Source organism: Canis aureus, chromosome 32 (assembly GCF_053574225.1).
Source record: "Canis aureus isolate CA01 chromosome 32, VMU_Caureus_v.1.0, whole genome shotgun sequence".
Taxonomy (NCBI): Eukaryota; Metazoa; Chordata; class Mammalia; order Carnivora; family Canidae; genus Canis; species Canis aureus.
Window position 1 is genome coordinate 33,900,157 of NC_135642.1, and position 17,876 is coordinate 33,918,032.

The following is a 17,876-nucleotide window of genomic DNA, read 5'->3' on the forward strand; positions in this document are numbered from 1 at the left end:
TAGTAAGCCCTTAGAAGATTAAAAAGGAGTAGTTAAAGGGTGTCTGGCTGGCTCAGGCAGTAGAACATCCAACTCTTGACCCCAGGGTTGTGAGTTCAAGCCCCATGTTGGGTGTGGAGCCTAGGGGCTTTTGGGGGGGGGGGGCGGTTAAAAAAGCTAGCTCCCTACAGTGCCACTGAGAGCTTTATTAATCAGGCTGGTGGTGCAAGAGGAATGGCAATCACATCCCCCTCCCAGGGAGGGTGTGTGCTGCTTTCTTCAAACACCTCCAGGAATGAGAATGTCAGGGCAGCTCCACTCGAAAGTCAGAACCCAGTTTCAGGACCCAGCCTTCTATACAAAAAGAAACACTGAGAATGGATCCCGGGTATAGCCTCTATTTTGGATGAAGCTGATATATACATACCTCTCTAGGGGGTACTGGCAGTTTGTTCCAGACTCCTAGCAACTGTGTTGTGCAGTGTAATGTGGCCCCAGAGGCTTCAGCTGGTTTAACCGTCCTGAGGCACTGCAGCTTTTCCCCCCTAAGAAGTATGTATCACACCCCCGCTACGTTATGCTCTACACTCAAAAGAGTAGTGGTAGAAAGCTGGTCCTGGTACAGGAATGAAGAACAGACCAACCACAAACTTTAAATCAGTTTATTGACACAGTAACACAACACACTTGCCTCCCTGACACCCCCACCCCCTCTAGCCCAATCTAGAGCTCTCCCCTTCTTCTCACCTCAGAACAAGCCGTTCAGTGAAAACAGAAAAGGGTAGGCCACTTGTACACCCCCAGTCCCACCCCTCAGCCCTATGGGGCAGGGGCTCAGGCACTATTCAGAACCTGTTAGGAGGAGAGGAGGGGCAGTCAGCACTATACTCAGCCAGGCAGAGGCATCCAGTCCCTAAGATCAGATCCCACACAACCCCCAGGCCCTGAGTTGCTATTCCTCTTCCTCTCTGCTCTTTGTGACCCTAGGAAGGAGACCCCTTGGGGCCTGGCCTGCAGCCAGGAGCAAGAACTACTAGCTGTGATTTGAGAATTGGGAGTTTGGCTAGTGTCTTAAGGCCCAGGCACCCCAAAGAAAGCCCTGGTGGTGGGAGTGAACTTCAATGCCCCTATTTAAAATGCACTGATAACATTAAACAGATTAAGCCAGCTTAACCAAATGCCAGAGTAACACTAAGCTATAAAGAAGGAGGGGGTCAGACCTGGCTTCTCCAGGCCAGACACAAATGCACACAGAGGAGCCCAGGCAGAGTGTCGAAAAACAAGGACACAGCCCAGGGGCTGGAAAGCCTCTACTCAGGAGTCCCTGGGTTAACAGGAAGCAAAGAAAGAAAATACACAAGTCTTAAAAACCAAAAAAGAAAGCCCAACAGCAGGGGAACCTGAGCCTGATGGTGCTGCCCACCAGCCCTCGCCCCTGGACCCAGACAGCCCCTCCCCCTCTAGGCAATGTCCTCCCCTAGGCTAGATAGAGCACGTCACACAGCGCAGTTTAAAAAGCTTCTAATGCCAGTTCATAAACATCTTCATTTACTATTGGTGATTACATGTGAATAATATGTTTATACTGTTCTTTATGGAAAACAATTTCAACGAGTCAACTCCAAGAACACAATAGGCAACCTTCACCCTGAGCCCCTCAGTGTCCTTCCCTAGACAGCAAGGAGCCCCCTTCTCTGTCCCAGGGCTGCCTAACTTCCCCTCTTCCCCCACTGTGGCTCTTGGGCAAAGCATCCTCTATGACCATTAGTCCTCATCGGACAAGTTCTGGTCCAGGGGGTAAACCATGAACATCACATCTGGCCGAGAGGGAACACAGGGATGGCCTGGACGCACAATCTCAAAGCCCAAGAAGCTGAAGGTCTTCAGGAGTGGAGCTGCAGAAGAGTGTAAAAAGGATTCTGATGAGAAACACAAGGGTAGGTTCAATTCGAGGGAAAACAAAAAACAAAGATGGAATAAGCATGAGGCCTTCACTAGAGCCCCTGCAGGCAGGCACTCCCACCCCTAGGATTTCCCAGGATTTATACTGGCAAACTCAAGAGTCCTACTTCACTGAATAAGGAGGCCCTTACCCCTCACTCCTTCCTCACTGTCTGGGCAGTAGGTCTCAGGCTACTTTGATTTCTCACCTCTGTCTTCTCGGCCCTTCCTGAAGCAGATGAAGACGTAGTTCACTTTCATCTTCTCTTCAGCAAACTCTAGCAGTGCTAACAATCTGCCAGAGACAAAGAAAACAACTCAGGCCCACTACCACCTCTCTAGACTTCCCACCTACCCACCCTCAGAAAAACCTTCTCTGAGGCTTACAGCCAGCATTATAAATAGGGAACTGCCAGGGAGAAGCTTCCTATTTGAAGAGAAAAATAGAGCTTCCTATTTTTTTTTAGAAAAAGCCACAATCCAAAGAAAAATGTTACTGAATTATCTCTCTTCCTGGAATAAGGATTTTTCATCTGAAATTAATGCTAACCAACTTCACCAATGCAGTTCACAAGATAGTATGGGGCCTAGGAAAAGAACCTAGTTTTTCTCAGGGGTCTTCCAAAGTTGCCAAGTTTGATGACCACTTGCCACTGAGACAGATGGGACTCTGGGCCCTGACATGCCTAAAAGGATTTCCTCACAAGCTAGGGGCACTCAAGAGAACTCCAACTCTACAGCTGTGCCTTATATACCTGACTGCCTTGGAGGGCCTTGCCCAATCCAATAAAATCCCACTGTATCTCAGAGCTTCCTGCCCGTTTGAACTGCATCATTGTATGGCGGCTCAAGGGGACTTAACGTCTGCTGAAAAGAGTGAACCAGGGAGCGATTAAATGACCGATCTGGTTAATGTGATAATGATCGCCTTTAATTACAACCCACAGCAGGCCTGTTTTACTGGCTAAAAATAAGCTGTCACGAACTGGTATCAGCTTGGGAAACCTAGAGCTAGATAAGGTGGCAGACCTTCCCTGTTCATCTGTGAAGCCCAATGAGCACAGTCCCTTCTCTGGAATGGACCCTCCTTCCCCTTCCCCAGCACTTGCTCCTTACCCTTCTTTGCTCCCATCAGCTAATAATCCATCTGGGATTTCTACAAACAGGCTCTGGCTGGACAGGACTGCATCCCAGGAAGAGACTTTCACCTCGGTGACCTCATACTGGAAGTGGACAATGTGAGGTTTTCCATCATTCACAGGGAGGTCCTGGGTCACAGTGAGCTTCTCGTCCTGGGAAGAGATCAGGTCAGACGACCAGGTCACTACTGCTCTAGCCACATCACAGGCTCCCTAACCTCAGTGGTCCTGGAGACTTCTAGGGCCAGTCTCAGGGTAGTATGGGATGAAGGGCATACTGAAAATGGAGAGCTGCATGCCAGCTAAATGGAGCCATCGTCACTCATCAACAAAGACCAGCTGATGGCAGCTAAAGGCCAGCATGACAGGAAGGGAAACATTTACCAGGTGTCCACTAGATGCCAAGTACTATGCAGGTGCTTTCCCATTTCTCAGTCACCATCAGAAGCATCTGAGGTAGTTATTAATATCCCCATTTAAACCTGAGATACTAGGGGCCCAGAACAATTAAGCAACTGACCCGGGGCTCCAGAGCTAGTAAATGACAGAGTTGAGATTCAAACCAGGTCTCCCAGACTCTAAACCCAAGTGTGTCCCACCAACACCAATCTCTTTCCCTTCTCTCTCTGAAAGAGAAACAGAACAAATAAATGAGGATATATGTGAGGCCTTGGCTGGAGCCCAGCTCAACCAAAGCCTGCTTCCAGGTAGACTACAGGTCCATGTTGTCTCCCTTGGGCACAACCTCAAGAGACCAGAACTCAGCCATCCTGCTACCCTTCAGTGCCAATCTTGAGAAGCTAAACCAACTTCTGGGCCTCAATCAGGAGATTAAAGGGCAGCAAAGAGCTGGCTACCCCAGCCCAAATCATTCTCAGAGCAGATTGCCAAGATTCTCTCAAGCTCCTGGGATGTTACCCTATGCTGCCAGGATGACAGATGATAGAGCTGCAAAACCCCTTCTCCTTCCCCCTCAGCCCACCCCCAATTTCAATTAGGGATGAAAATCAAAATGCCTAACAGGCGTGGGCAACTGCTCCTCCCGGCCCTAGGTATTTCTCAAGAAAAACTTGAGAAATTTCAAAAGAAAAAATGAGAAATTTCATCATTGAGAAATGATGCCCCCCTTCATCATTCTCCTTTCCACTCAGGACCCTGAACCGACACTGAAGTGCTGACCACCAAGCTAAGAAGATGGCAGCATTTGCTTAATGTAGATCTCCTCCTCCTGATACTCCCAAAAGCCACATCAGCCTCAGTTGAAGGAGTCCTTCTTGATTCCCCTACTGGCCTAAGACTAAAGGCAGCAATATCTGCCCTTAAGCACCAGCTGAGTGCAATCTGAGACTGCTGTGCTCCAAGCTTTCCACCCCAGAGTCCTCCTTACCTTATATATTAGAGCTGAGAGAGAAGGATCCCTGCCGCCCCCTCGCCCACCGGGGATCTTCGACAGTGGGTGAGGGGCATCAGGAGCACCACAGAGGCCCCGGAACAATGTGCCTGCAGCACTGGAGCTGGGGACAGTTACTCAAAGGCAAAATACTACTGCAAAAGACAGAGAAGGTAAGAACAGTAAACACCAAGACTTAAAGATTTAACACAACATCTCACTCCAACCTCTGCCCTGGCTCTCCCTAAGTGCTCTAAAGCTGTACCAGGACCCCCCACCCCCACCCCCATCCTTTCAGCTTCACCTTCCAGACCTACTGCTGTGCTTCAAGAGCAGAGGGAGCCCCAGATGCGCTAAGGGAGCCCAGCTGGACATATCTGACCAGAGGAGCACCTGTTCAACATAAATCTCTGTGGCACTGGCGAACCCTGAGAGGAACCAGATTCTGGCTTCCCTTCAAGGCTTTAAAACCCTGTCCCCCCCGTCCCTTTCCTTATTCTGACAGTACTTCAACAACCTACGTGGCAATTTCAACACCTACACAGTCACTTCCGGCTGGAGAGGTATAGGAGTCTTAAGAGATCACATGGGCTAGGTACCTTGTCCCTGAGGAACTCCTTTTCCAACCACTTTTCCAATGACCTCCTCCCCAATCTAAACAAAAGACTTGGACAAGAAATCAATAACCCAAATCTCTCCAGGGTCAAGAAGTGAATTAAATCCAGGGATTTGGTTCTCAGAGAAGAGGTATACTGTAGTACACAGTATTATGGTCTGAGTTTGTCCCTGGTGTGCCACCAAATGTTGGGCTTCTTCGCCCTTCTTTGCTAGAATCTGACCTGAGCATGGGAGTTTAGGTAATACTGATACAATTAGAATGGACACTCAGGCATATGTCAGGGGTGGGCTGAGAGAAGGTATATTTGCTGGGAACTAAGGAAGCCAATAATCAGAATTAGAAAAATAATAATAATAATAATAATAATCAGAATTAGAGGATGAAAGGCTCCTAAAGGAGTTCCTGGTCATCTCCAGGTGTGTGCCCTTACTGCCCGTCCTGATTTTCAGGTGGACCCAACAGGGCTCCAGATCTGTTCCACTGCCTTCTCTGAAATCTGATTAAGTGGTTCCTCAGGCTGAGCTGTAGCTCACTTCACAGGCCAATAGCCAGTGAAGCAGGGAAAGCAGCAGGCTGCCTGTGCATGTATACCACGAGTCAGCAACACACCCGTCCCATGGCCCCAACACCCCAGCCTCTAAGCAGCTTCGATGCAATGGAAGACATATGGGAGGGCCACTGCTGGGGTGTGCTAGAGCCAGCTCACACGACTGTGCCCATCTCTTCCCAACTGTGTGTTTAATAATGTCATGTTGGTAGCTCGAATAGGCCATAGGGGAAGTATTTACACCACAGAAATCAGCATATGACATAAATCAAGGGTTTTTTTTTTCCCCCTGAAAGCCAGTTGTAATCTGATGCAAGGCACATTCTTCACACTTTTTGCTTTATGTGGCATGGCATACCAGATTTGAGTTTTTCACTTGGGCTCAGAGTGACAAAACAGAACTCACACCTACCATGGCAATGGTACAATAACCAAAGGGGCATCCAATTAAGATTCTCAGTACTCTAAGAGACCCATGTGAACATTCCAGCTGAGACAGGAAGTCCAAACCCATCATTGATCTAGCTCAGCTCCTCTTTCTCTCAAGGATTTCAACCAGGGGCCTGAAGTCACACTTAAAAATTTCATTGTGGGGCTCTTGGGTGCCTCAGTTGGTTAAACATCTGACTCCTGATTTTGGCTCAGGTCATGATCTCAGGATCCTGGTATCAAGCTGTGTCAGGTTCCACACTCAGTGGGGAGTCCACTTGAGATTCTCTCTCCTGCCCCTCCCCCAGCTGGCACTCATATACACACACACACTCAATCTTCAATAAATAAATCTTTTTTAAAAAGAAAAGGAATTTCATTGGGAGATGGGAGTTCCCAGGGAAGTATCTGTGGGCCTGGAGCAGCATCAACAACACCTGGGGTAAAAAAACACATGGCACCACCTCCTGCCTCCTCTAGAAAGCCTCAGGCCATCCTCACCACACCCCCCATTCTCAGCCTTGCCAACACAAACTAGCAGAAGGGGCATGATATATGTTATTTTCACGGAGGGACTTCTTTTCTTCTAGGGACAATGAATGATTATCATCCCCCTATTCCAATGTGTTAAGGGACAGAATAGTGTTCAGGCCAGAATAAATTAAGCAGGGGCTTCCCTAAGAAAGGTATATACACCCACCCCCACCTCCCACCCCACCCCCCCACACACACGACATGGTTCTGTTCCCATTCCCTGGTGACCACTTTGGGTCTTTGTTGAGGTTCTTGCAGTAACACCAGGAAGCCTGGGCCACTGAAGAAAGCTGGCTTGCAATGTATTAGTCAGTGGAGCTACCCAAGAACTGGCAAACTTCTCTGGAGTAGACGAGATATGGCCTTGGATACCAGAACTACATAGGTTCACAAAACCACCAGATCACCTTGCAGTACTAGAATTCTGGTGCTAACCTCAGACTCCCATTCCCAGAAAATTGTGCCTCCCTGTTTGTTTTTTTCCTCCCTGGTTCTAGATGAGAGCACATCCAACCTGATAGCCATTCCAACCACCATCTTCATTATGGGCTAATTTTTACTTGCAAATGGCAGAAGCAATGGGGCCAATCTACTAGAAAGATCAGAATAAGGTGGGTTTTCCTTTTTTTAGATCCAGAATCCCCTTTGTCTCCTAGAAATAATCCCTAGGGCCTGCCCTATGTTTAGCCCTAACCCATGCGCTCACTCAAGTAAATGCAAGAAGTCTATCCCATGGTAACAAACCATTTATTTCCCCACTCTTACACACAAGGATCCTGGAAATTCCTCCTCATCCCCAACAAAGTCTGCACAAGAGCAAGTGTCTCTGTGAGTGAGGATGGAAGGGTTTTTCAGGTCCCCATCCTGGGATCCACTTCCCTAAGAGAAACAGCTAAGGTTTAGAATAAATTTAGTAGACTGGAGTTCACAATCAACAATTATCACCCATCATAATGGTCTGCTTTCTGTTATTTGCTGTGAATGGCAAATTGCTTCTCTTTCAAAAAGCTTGATTGTCATTTCTGAAGTGAGAAGGACAGGGAGATGGGTACATATGTGGTAAAGAAATTAAGGGCATGATCAGCAATTAGGCAAGAAAAATAAATAAAAGGTACCTTGTCACTAGTTGTAGAGGACATGCTACTATATATATAAAAAAACCCCAGTACCTCCACCAAAAACCTTAAGAATAAATCAGTTTAGTAAGGTTACAGGATACAAAATCAATTTACAAAAAGCTGTTGCATTTATATATACTAATAACAAACTACCAGAAGGAGAAATTAAGAAAATAATCCTATTTACAATTGCATTAAAAAAAAAAAAAATGGATGCCTGGGTGGCTCTGTGGTTGAGCTGCCTTTGGCTCAGGTTATGATCCCAGGGTCCTGGCATCAGGCTCCCTGCTTTTTTTTTTTTTAAGATTTTATTTATTTATTCATGAGAGACACAGAGAGAGAGAGAGAGAGAGGCAGAGACACAGGCAGAGGGAGAAGCAGGCTCCACGCAGGGAACCCTACGTGGGACTCGATCCTGGGTCTCCAGGATCACGCCCTAGGCTGTAGGTGGTGCTAAGCCACTGAGCCATGGGGGCTGCCCAGGCTCCCTGCTTCTTGCTCACCCTATGTCTTTGCCTCTCTGTGTGTCTCTCATGAATAAATAAAATCTTTAAAAAAAAATATTTAGGGACACCTGGGTGGCTCAGCACTTGAGCATCTGTCTTTGGCTCAGGTCGTGATCTCAAGGTCCTGGGATCAAGTCCCACATCAGGCTCCCTGCATGGAGCCTGCTTCTCCCCCTCTGCCTCTGTCTCTCATGAAGAAATAAATAAATCTTTACGAAATAAAAAATATATATATTTAGGACTAAATTGAACCAAGGAAGTAAAAAAAACTGTACTCTGAAAACTGTAAGACATTGATGAAAGAAACGGAGATACAAACAAATGCAAAGATATACCATGACATGAACTGGAACAATATTGTTAAAACGTCCATACTACCCAAAGCAATCAAAAACTCCGTGCAAGCTCTATCAAAATACCAATGGCATTTTTCACAGAACTAGAACAAATAATCTTAAAAGTTTGTATGGTACCACAAAAGAGCCCAAATAGCCAAAGCAATCTTGAGACTCAAAAACAAAGCTGAAGGCATCACATTCTCAGATTTCAAAGTATACTACAAAGTTATAGTATTCAAAGCGGTATGGTATTGGCACAAAAAGAGATACATAGATCAGTGGAACATAATAGAGAGCCCAGAAATAAACCCACACACATATATTTAATTAATCTATGACAAAGGGGGCACCTGGGTGGCTCAGCAGTTGAGCATCTGCCTTCAGCTCAAGGCACGATCCTGGGGTCCTGGGATTGAGTCCCACATCGGGCTCCCCACGGGGAGCCTGCTTCTCCCTCTGCCTATGCCTCTGTGTATCTCTTATATTTATTTATAAATAAAATCTTTAAAAAATATCTGACAAAGGAAGCAAAAATATACAATGGAGAAAAGATGGTCTCTTCAAAAAATGGTGTTGGGAAAACTGGACACTTAAATGCAAAAGAATAAAACTGGACCACTTTCTCATGCCATACACAAAACTAAATTCAAGATGGATTAAAGACTTAAATGTAAAACATGAAACTATAAAATACCTAGAAAATGTAGCAGTAAGCTCTTCATTAGTCTTAGCACTATTTTCCTGTATCTGCCTCCTTAGGCAAGGACAATAAAAGCAAAAATAAACAAATGGGACTACATAGAACTAAAAAGCTTGCAAAGGAAACTCAACAAAACAAAAAGGCAACCGAGTGAATGGATGAAAATATTCGCAAATGATATATCCAATAAGGGATTAACATCCAAAATATATAAAGAACTCATACAAGGTCACCTGGCTGACTTAGTGGAGCATGCAACTCTTGATCTCAGGGTCAGGAGTTCAAGCCCCACAGTGGGTATAAAGTAAAAAACTAAAATCTAAAAAACAAAAAAACAACTCCTATGACTCAATATCAAAAAATAATCTGATTTTTAAAAAGGCAGAGGAAGGGTGTCTGGGTGGCTCAGTTGAGCATCTGACTCTTGATTTCAGCTCAGGTTATGATCTCAGGGTCGTGGGATCAAGCACCAAATCGGGCTCTGCACTCAGTGGGGACTCTGTTGAGGATTTTTTTTTTTTTTTAAGATTTTATTTATTTATTCATGAGAGAGGCAGAGACACAGGCCGAGGGAGAAGCAGGCTCCCTGCAGGAAGCCCGATGTGGGACTGATCCTGGGACTCTAGGATCACACCCTGGGCAGAATGCAGGCACTCAATCACTGAGCCACCCAGGCATCCCTGCTTGAGGATTTGTTTCCCTCTGCTCCTACCCCCACTCATGCTCTCTAAAACAAATAAATAAATCTTTTTTAAAAAATGAGCAGAGGGCCTCAGCAGGCATTCCCAAAGAAGATATTCAGATGCCCAACAGGCATATGAAAAGATGCTCAACATCACTAATCATCAGGGAAATGCAAGTCAAAACCAGTGATACGTCACCTCATATCTGCCAGAATGGCCAGTATCAAAATGACAAGAAATAAGTGTTGGTGGCTAAGTCTGTTGAGCAGCCAACTCTTGGATTTCAGCTCAGGTCATGACCTTAGGGTTGAGACTGGGCCTCTCCTCCAGCATGGAACCTGCTTGAGATTCTCTCTCCCTCTCACTCCCCTTCTCTTAAAAAAAAAGAGGGCAGCCCAGTGGCTCAGTGGTTTAGCGCCGCCTTCAGCCCAGGGCCTGATCCTGGAGACCCAGAATTGAGTCCCATGTTGGGCTCCCTGCATGGGGCCTGCTTCTCCCTCTGCCTGTGTCTCTGCCTGTCTCTCTCCTTCCCCCCTCCCCCACACCGTGTGTGTGTCTCATGAATAAATGAATAAAATCTTTAAGAAAAAAAGAAAAAATAAACAGTGAGAACGTGGAGAAAAAAAGGAACCTTTGTGCACTGTTGGTAGGAATGCAAACTGGTGCGGTTATCATGAAATAGATTATGGGGATCCCTGGGTGGCGCAGCGGTTTAGCGCCTGCCTTTGGCCCAGGGCGCGATCCTGGAGACCCGGGATTGAATCCCACATCGGGCTCCCGGTGTATGGAGCCTGCTTCTCCCTCTGCCTGTGTCTCTGCCTCTCTCTCTCTCTCTCTCTCTCTCTCTCCCTCTCTCTGTGACTATCATAAATAAATTAATTAATTTTTAAAAAATTAAAAAAAAAAAGAAATAGATTATGGAGGTTCCTCAAAAAATTAAAAATACAACTACCATAAGATCCAGCAATTCCACTTCTAGATATTTATCTGAAAAAAAATGAAAATATTAATTCAAAAAGATACCCTATGTTCATCACACCATTATTTATGAAGGCCAAGATACAGAAACTGTCCAGCAATATATGAATGAAGATGTGGTGTATATATACACAATGGTATACTACTCGGCCATGAAAAAGAAGAAATCTTACCCTTTGTGAGAACACGGATAAACCTAAAGGGCATGACACTAAGTGAGATACGTGAGACAGAGAAAGACCAATACTTTATGATTTCAGTTATGCACAGAATCTAAAGGAACAAAACAGAAACAGACTTATACAGAGAACTGACAATTGCCAGAGGATTAAACAGGTGAAGAGGATTAAAAGGTACAACCCTCCATTTACAAAATAAATAAGACCTATAATGTAAGACACAGGAAATATAGTCAATAATATTGTAACAACTTTGTATGGTGATTCATGGTACCATTTTGTAATGTATATAAATACTAAATCACCTGAAACTAATACAACATAGCATATCAGTTATTTTTCAACTTAAAAGAATAGGGGAACCTGGCTGACTCAGTTGGTAGAGCATGACTCTTGATCACAGGGTCATGAGTTCAAGCCCCACATTGGGGGCAGAGATTACTTTAAAATAATTATTAAAAAAAAAAAAAAGCCTTCTGTTCGTGTATTGACTTTAGTCTTCAAAATGGTATGCCACCAATTTCAACAGAGAACAGTGAATCTTGCAGGAACTTTTGCACAGTGAAAGTAGCTTCTAAACACAGGCCCTTCTGTCATAAGATCCAAAGCAGATTAGGTTTTGTATTCAGTAAAGTTGTGTTTCTACTGGTTCCAATGCCCAGCTTTTTCCATTCCTTCCTCAAATCTTGCTCACTCCAGTAAGGGGCAGGCATAGTTTAATCTTTACCATCAAAAAGAGGACTTAAGCTCAGTCTAGAGACTGAAAAGATCAGACTCATTAAGAAGTATCAAATGTTATCAGACTAAACCCAAACAGCTGGGCTGGTCTTGCTTTTGGAGAAGAAAAAAATATATCACGCTGGAAATGAGGGTGTCAAGTATCCAACTCAGTTCAGAAGAAAGATGGGAGATTAGAGCCTATCTGTTAGTGCCTTTTATTTTCTCAGTTGTTATCAGACATGCCCTTGGAAACACTCCTCAGGATACATGAGTGCTACCAACACATCATATCCTGCTGCCTCTAATTCAAAGCATTCTGTGAAACTGCTGCCTGAAATGTCCTTAGCAAGTTATAATTTCATACACTGGTTACAGACAGGCAGGGTATATAGCAGATGTATTCCTGGGGAGTGTTGCTAGTAAATCAAATTTTTATAATTCAAATCCTATTTTTAAATCTTTAGGGTACTTACTATTTAAAGAAAGGAACTTAAATCTCTTGATAGAGGATCTCCTGTTAGAGAATCTCCTGTTAAAGAATCACTTCCAGTTGACTTTGTCAGTTTTGATTTTTATATTTACTGTGCTCAAAGCAGGGGACGGCCTGCTACATAGAGATTTAATATAATTCTGTGGCTAAGTCCTATTCAGCTACATCTAACAAATATGTGGATTCATATTCTCCTTAATATACTTTTGATTGTGTTTCACTTGAATCAGTGGCCTGAGCTTGCCACTTTCTTCTCTCTGGTTTCCATTACCTGTCAGGGTCGGGGCATATAGCCTTGGTATTATTACCTACCTTGTGGTATTCAAGGGAAAAGACATAAAAAAACCACATTCCCAAGCTTCTACATTCACTCCCCTCTTTCAACCTTTTCTGATCCATTCATGTCTCAGGCTCTACCTCACAGAACACTCTCTAAGCCCAGACTTCCCTCACACAGGCTGCTTTTACGGAGACTAGAAAGGTCTCTGATGACTAATTCCTATGCAAAGAGGGACCAATCAGGGCTGCCATCACATTCAGCTAAGAAGTAGTAGGAAGAAAGGTAGGAGGTGATGGCCACCTCCAGTCTAGTGGGACCGTAGAGGCTAATTTCCAGCTGCCAATTCCTTTCCCATATGAGAAAAGGACTCTGGTCAGATGCCAGTCATAAGTCATTTCGCTAGGGCTGTTCTGTATGCCAAAGGGAGTCTACTTGCTAAGCACAATTATACAGAAAATGACATCACCACTCTGAATCACAGACTGAAAGCAAAACTGGGTTTTGGTTGATTCTCCACAAGAAATGTACTTGTGGTGGCAGCTAGAATATCCACCTCTGAGGTCTGTTTATCTTCCTATACACAACTGATATTGGTACATCATCTGCCAAAGGTAGGCAGACCCACATACGCTACAGAGGTGGATGGATGGCAAGGTACTCATTCTTTAAAATTAGACCTTAAAGTACCTTGATCTAGTTTGTATAATAAACTCATCACCAGTTCCAGCCCCTCTTCCCACAACAGACTTATTTCATCATTAATATGGTATCAAAGACCTAGGAAATTTTCTTAAGGCTTATCTTATACAAAGCATTTTATTCTGCCAACAGGAAACTACCGGTTTTGTTCACTTCAAGTAACAAAATTCTTGCTCACCGACTTGGCTATTTCTGGTATAGCTTTCAATTAGGCTTCATAGCCTCGCAAGTCATGGCACCAACTTGAATCAACACTGCATACAGTTTCAAGAAGGGATGAATTACTTTTTTTTCTCTAGAAATGCACATATGTAACATCCTCTACCCCACTCCTCAGTCCCCATTTTTACATTTCTGAGCAGCTCTGACGCTAAATTTGGATTTGTTGGCAGAGTGAAGAATGACTATTATTAGTCCACACGGCTTTCTGAAGCATACCTTCAATTTGGGGGGATTCCCAACGATACTAGGACTCTCTGTCTCTCTCTGTGGAATGACCTTGAAGGTACATGGTAGGAAAACTTGCTCACCCTACTATCCCACACCCAATAAGCCATAGTGCTAATAAATGAGGAATAACCAAAACCATATTCTTGGGGGAGAAAAAAATTCTGTTACCCAGGGAACCATTCTGTGAAGACACTCAGGGTATCTCTAATGTGCTCATGTGCTCTGTCCACCCCCAAGAGAAAATACCTGTGGAGCCAAATGCTTCTCAAAGCCAATCAAAGATTGATTATAATATGGATAAAGCCAGGGCAAGCTTTTCTCCACATACTGTACTGTCACAAGGTACTAAGCTGGCCTCAGCCAGAACTGTCTTCCTGCCCCTACAAATCCAGGGAGAGCAAGGCCTTGAAGCTTCATTTCCTCGGACTTAAACCTCATGTTCAAAAACCATGATAAAAGTGCTTGTCCCTGGTGTCCCCTTCCTGCCCCCACCATCAGGAATTTTGACATTCTGGAAGTACTAATTGAAACAAAACTGAAAAGGAAAAGCTTTGTTTTCAAAACATACTACCGGCTCCTCTGCAACTATTTCTTCCAGGAAACCAAGCCTCCACCTCTAGAGTAGTTCACTGGAGCCAGGGAAGATAGAGAGCCCATCCCCCACCCAATGAGAGCTAAACTCCTAGCCAGCTCCCCCTCCTCTCTGCGGATACAAAACACCAAGCACACAGACTGGGAAGAACATCCGGCTCTTATCGGAATCCCCAGTTAGGGCTCTACCAGGATCCTTTTAGAAAGTTATGGGCAGGCCAGAGGAGGCTGGGAAACATGTTATGGAAACAGCATTGCCATAACTCAAAGAAACCAGACACCCTGCACACACACCACCCCACCCCCAGGCCAAAGTGGAGGAGCCTGATCCAAGGCCTCGCTCCTGCCCAGGCCCTGGCAGGCCAGCTGGCTCCTCCCTCCACCTGCCTTTCATACAGCCAAGCCCCTCAAATTACCAACACACTAAGCAAGGGCCCTGGAGACAAGCCTGTTTTGCCACTTAAGAAGCTGGAAGGAATCTTAAATTAAGCAAATTCAATCCCTTCTTTTTACATGGAAGCACACTAGCTAAGCCCAAACTAGAACTCAGGTCTCACAGCCTCACAATCAATGAAGACCCTTATGTGTTGGTTCAAAATGCCAAACTCTCAAGGCTCAGCCTGCAAAGGACTTGGCACCAGACCAGCTCAGTCCAGAGGATGCCAGAGAATGCCTGCTGAAACCATACCACCTTCCAAACCCTACTGTGGAGACAAAAATATGGAACAGAAAAGCAAATCCATCTCATATACCCTTTTGGCAGATTTTCCTGTAGGTTCCTTTGCTTCCTTCCACCCCTGCACTTTATCCTGCCCTCTCTCATACCTGCTGTCTTATCCTCATCACACACAGCTTTACCACAAACACCACCTCTGGCATCCAGCACCATCCAAGTATATATCCACCTCCACCTCCTCAGCTCCAGAGGGGCTGGATAGAGAAGATATAATAAAAGCAGGGACTGCGAAGGGACATGGACATTGACAGTCTCAGAAAAGGAAAATAGAATGGGTAAAGAAGTCTTGAGAGGTAAGGGTAATGAGCCAAATACAACCATAACAAACCAGGAAATGAGTGAATTTTCTTTCTGCATGTAGGGAAGAAACAGAGGTGTTGGGGGCTAAATAAGAGCCTGAGAATGAAAATGGCCAATGGCTGAGAACAGAGTAACTCAAGGTAGAATTTAAGAGTCTGCTGTGGGTATCTTGGGTATTTCTGGACAGCACCTGAGAAAGACTAAGAAAGCCCTGAAGGAAACAAGGCCCTTTTCGGTAAAGAAAGAGCTGACACTCACTAAAGAAATATGATGAGAAAGATCTTGGGGGGGGGGGGGGGGGCAGTGGTTCTTAGCCCTTGCTGCATATTACAAAGAATTATCGAGAGAGCTTTAAAGATATATACTAATAACCAGGCCCCACCCTAGGCCAATCACACCAGATCTTTCAAGGTGGAGTCCAGGTAGACTGATTTTTCCAATGTGCAGCCAGGGCTGAGAAATACGGAGATACAAGAAAAACTAAAACCCAGCTGGAATATTTAAGGATGGTGCTGCTAAAAGACTGGGAGATGGCATGTCAGAGACCACCTTAGGGAAAAGGAAGCCCAAGTTTGAGAGGAACCTTGAATGGCAGGTGGAGCCCCACGGGGAAAAAAGGCAATAAGGAAGGATATGTTTGTAAAAGGAACAACAGTCTAGCTCTGCCAGGCCACGGCACAATTTAAGGAGGATCTGCAGGGAATAGATCTGCTTGCAAAACAATGATGCCCAGGTGTGGAACAGAGGCCATAAGGCCAAATCTGGGGACAAAGGGTCTGGTGTGGAGAACTAAATGAGCTTCAGGCTAATTTTGGAAGGGACAGCAACAAGTCTAGGAGGAAAAATGAGGAAGAGAATTAGACCCAAATCGTAAATGGAAGACATTCTGATGTAGAAGCAACTAGGGTTAAAAATTGTGAGGAATCAGGATTATGGAACAGTTTCACAGAGTTTGGGGCAGAAACACCGGGTATGTATGAGAAGAGACGGATGACAAGGGCTGCCTTAGGAAAAAGAGGAGAGGTAGAGAGAGGAAAGCTGAATGATCAATCCTGTCTAGTATGAGCAGGGCAAAGTATATAGGAGGCAAGTTTAGAAAACCACTGGTGCTGTTTCAGAAAGATATGCAGCCTTTCTCTCCAATTAATGGGGAACACTGGGATCAGGTGTTGAGGGAGGAAATTTGCAAAGCCCCAGTATCCAGAGTACTGACCCTGATCCAGTACTGGGGCCTGATCTGAAGGCACTGGAAGGCCAGGGAAAGAGAGTAGGCCTTCAATGGAAGCAAGCAGGGCTGAGTTCTAAGATCTAATGATCTGAAGATGGGATTCAATTAAGAAGGGTAAAATAAGAGTAAAGATGAGTTCCAGCTGAAAGTGTCTAGAGGGTAGCTGTGTTTAGAAGTGTTGGGGGAAACCCCAGTAGGGAAATAGGGCGGCGAACAGGAGTCAAGTCCGAAGCGTTTGAGAAATAAAAGGCGGCTGGGAGACGGGGAAAACGGGGCCTAACTGGGAAAGGGGTGTCGAGGGAGGAAGGATGGGAAAAGGCCAAGCAGGAGTAAGGGACCAATGGGACGAGGGGGCATCACCGTAAAAACTATTAGGCCTGAGAAACCGGGGAGGGGAAGGGGGAGGGGGAATTAGTCCAGTGGAGAGCTGAAGGTTGGAGCCCGACTGGGGGAGGGGCGGCCGTGATAAGAGAAGGGTTTGGTTGGAGGATGCAGTTTGAAGGGAAGAGATTCGAAGGGAAGGGTTAAGTGACTTAAAGCGGGAGGAAGAAAGATCTGGGGAAAATGGGAAATAATTTGAGGAACCTGGATGAGGGAGAAAGCCCAGTCTAGGGAATGGGGCACCGTCCGACGGGACTTAAAAGAAATGGGGACTTGACTGAAAGGTTGGGTCCGCGTCTGATGGGGGGGGGGGGGTTGGGGGAGGAGGAGGCCCGGGTGGGGGGGATGGGCCGGGCAGGAGGGAGGGGGCTAAAGGACGGAAGGAGGCCCCGCTGCGGGGCTGGGGGCTCGGACTGCGGTGGCTCAAGTGGGGAAGGGACCCAGTGCGGGGCGGAGAGGCCCCGCTGCGGGGGCTAGAACCGGCCGGGGTTGGGGGAGGCCCTCTGGAGCAGATGAGGGGAGGATGGGGGCGGGGAGCTGGGCCGGGCCGTTACCTGTCCTGGGTGTTTATCATCCTCGGCGGCTCTGCTCAGGGTGGGAGGAGGCGGCGCAGGGAGTGGGTAGGTGGATGAGAGGGTGGGTGTGGGGTCGCGCGCGCGGGGCCGATCTCTGCGGGCTAAGTCCCTGTCAGGCCGCGGGCCCAGAGCCCTCCTCCTGCCTCAGCGAGCGCCTGCCTCCAACTGACCCTCCCCGGCCGCCGCCGCCGACGCCGCCGCAACCGCCCCGCCCCCGGGCCTCATCTGCATAGCCCCACCCCAGCGCCGCACGGTGTCCTGGGAAACTGGGGCCCACAACAAAGGGCAAAGCCCGGCCCCGCCTCCGCGCAGGCGCACCGGGGGCTGAGGGGCTGAGGGGCTGGGG

The 17,876-nt window shown here is 46.3% G+C and overlaps 1 protein-coding gene and 1 long non-coding RNA gene across 2 annotated transcripts; both read right to left on the reverse strand.

The window, feature by feature from the left end:
- Positions 1-626: 626 nt before the first annotated feature.
- Positions 627-17,761, reverse strand: OAZ2 (ornithine decarboxylase antizyme 2). Its single transcript, XM_077880417.1, has 5 exons — positions 17,743-17,761; positions 17,510-17,673; positions 3,037-3,212; positions 2,130-2,215; positions 627-1,874 (listed from the first exon to the last, which is right to left on the reverse strand). The coding sequence occupies exons 1-5, from the start codon at positions 17,759-17,761 to the stop codon at positions 1,744-1,746; spliced, it is 576 nt and encodes a 191-aa protein (XP_077736543.1). The 3' UTR covers positions 627-1,743.
- LOC144303368 (uncharacterized) lies at positions 4,450-15,592 on the reverse strand. Its single transcript, XR_013370441.1, has 3 exons — positions 13,708-15,592; positions 13,448-13,523; positions 4,450-4,604 (listed from the first exon to the last, which is right to left on the reverse strand). It is a non-coding gene; the product is annotated as an uncharacterized LOC144303368 (long non-coding RNA).
- Positions 17,762-17,876: the final 115 nt, after the last annotated feature.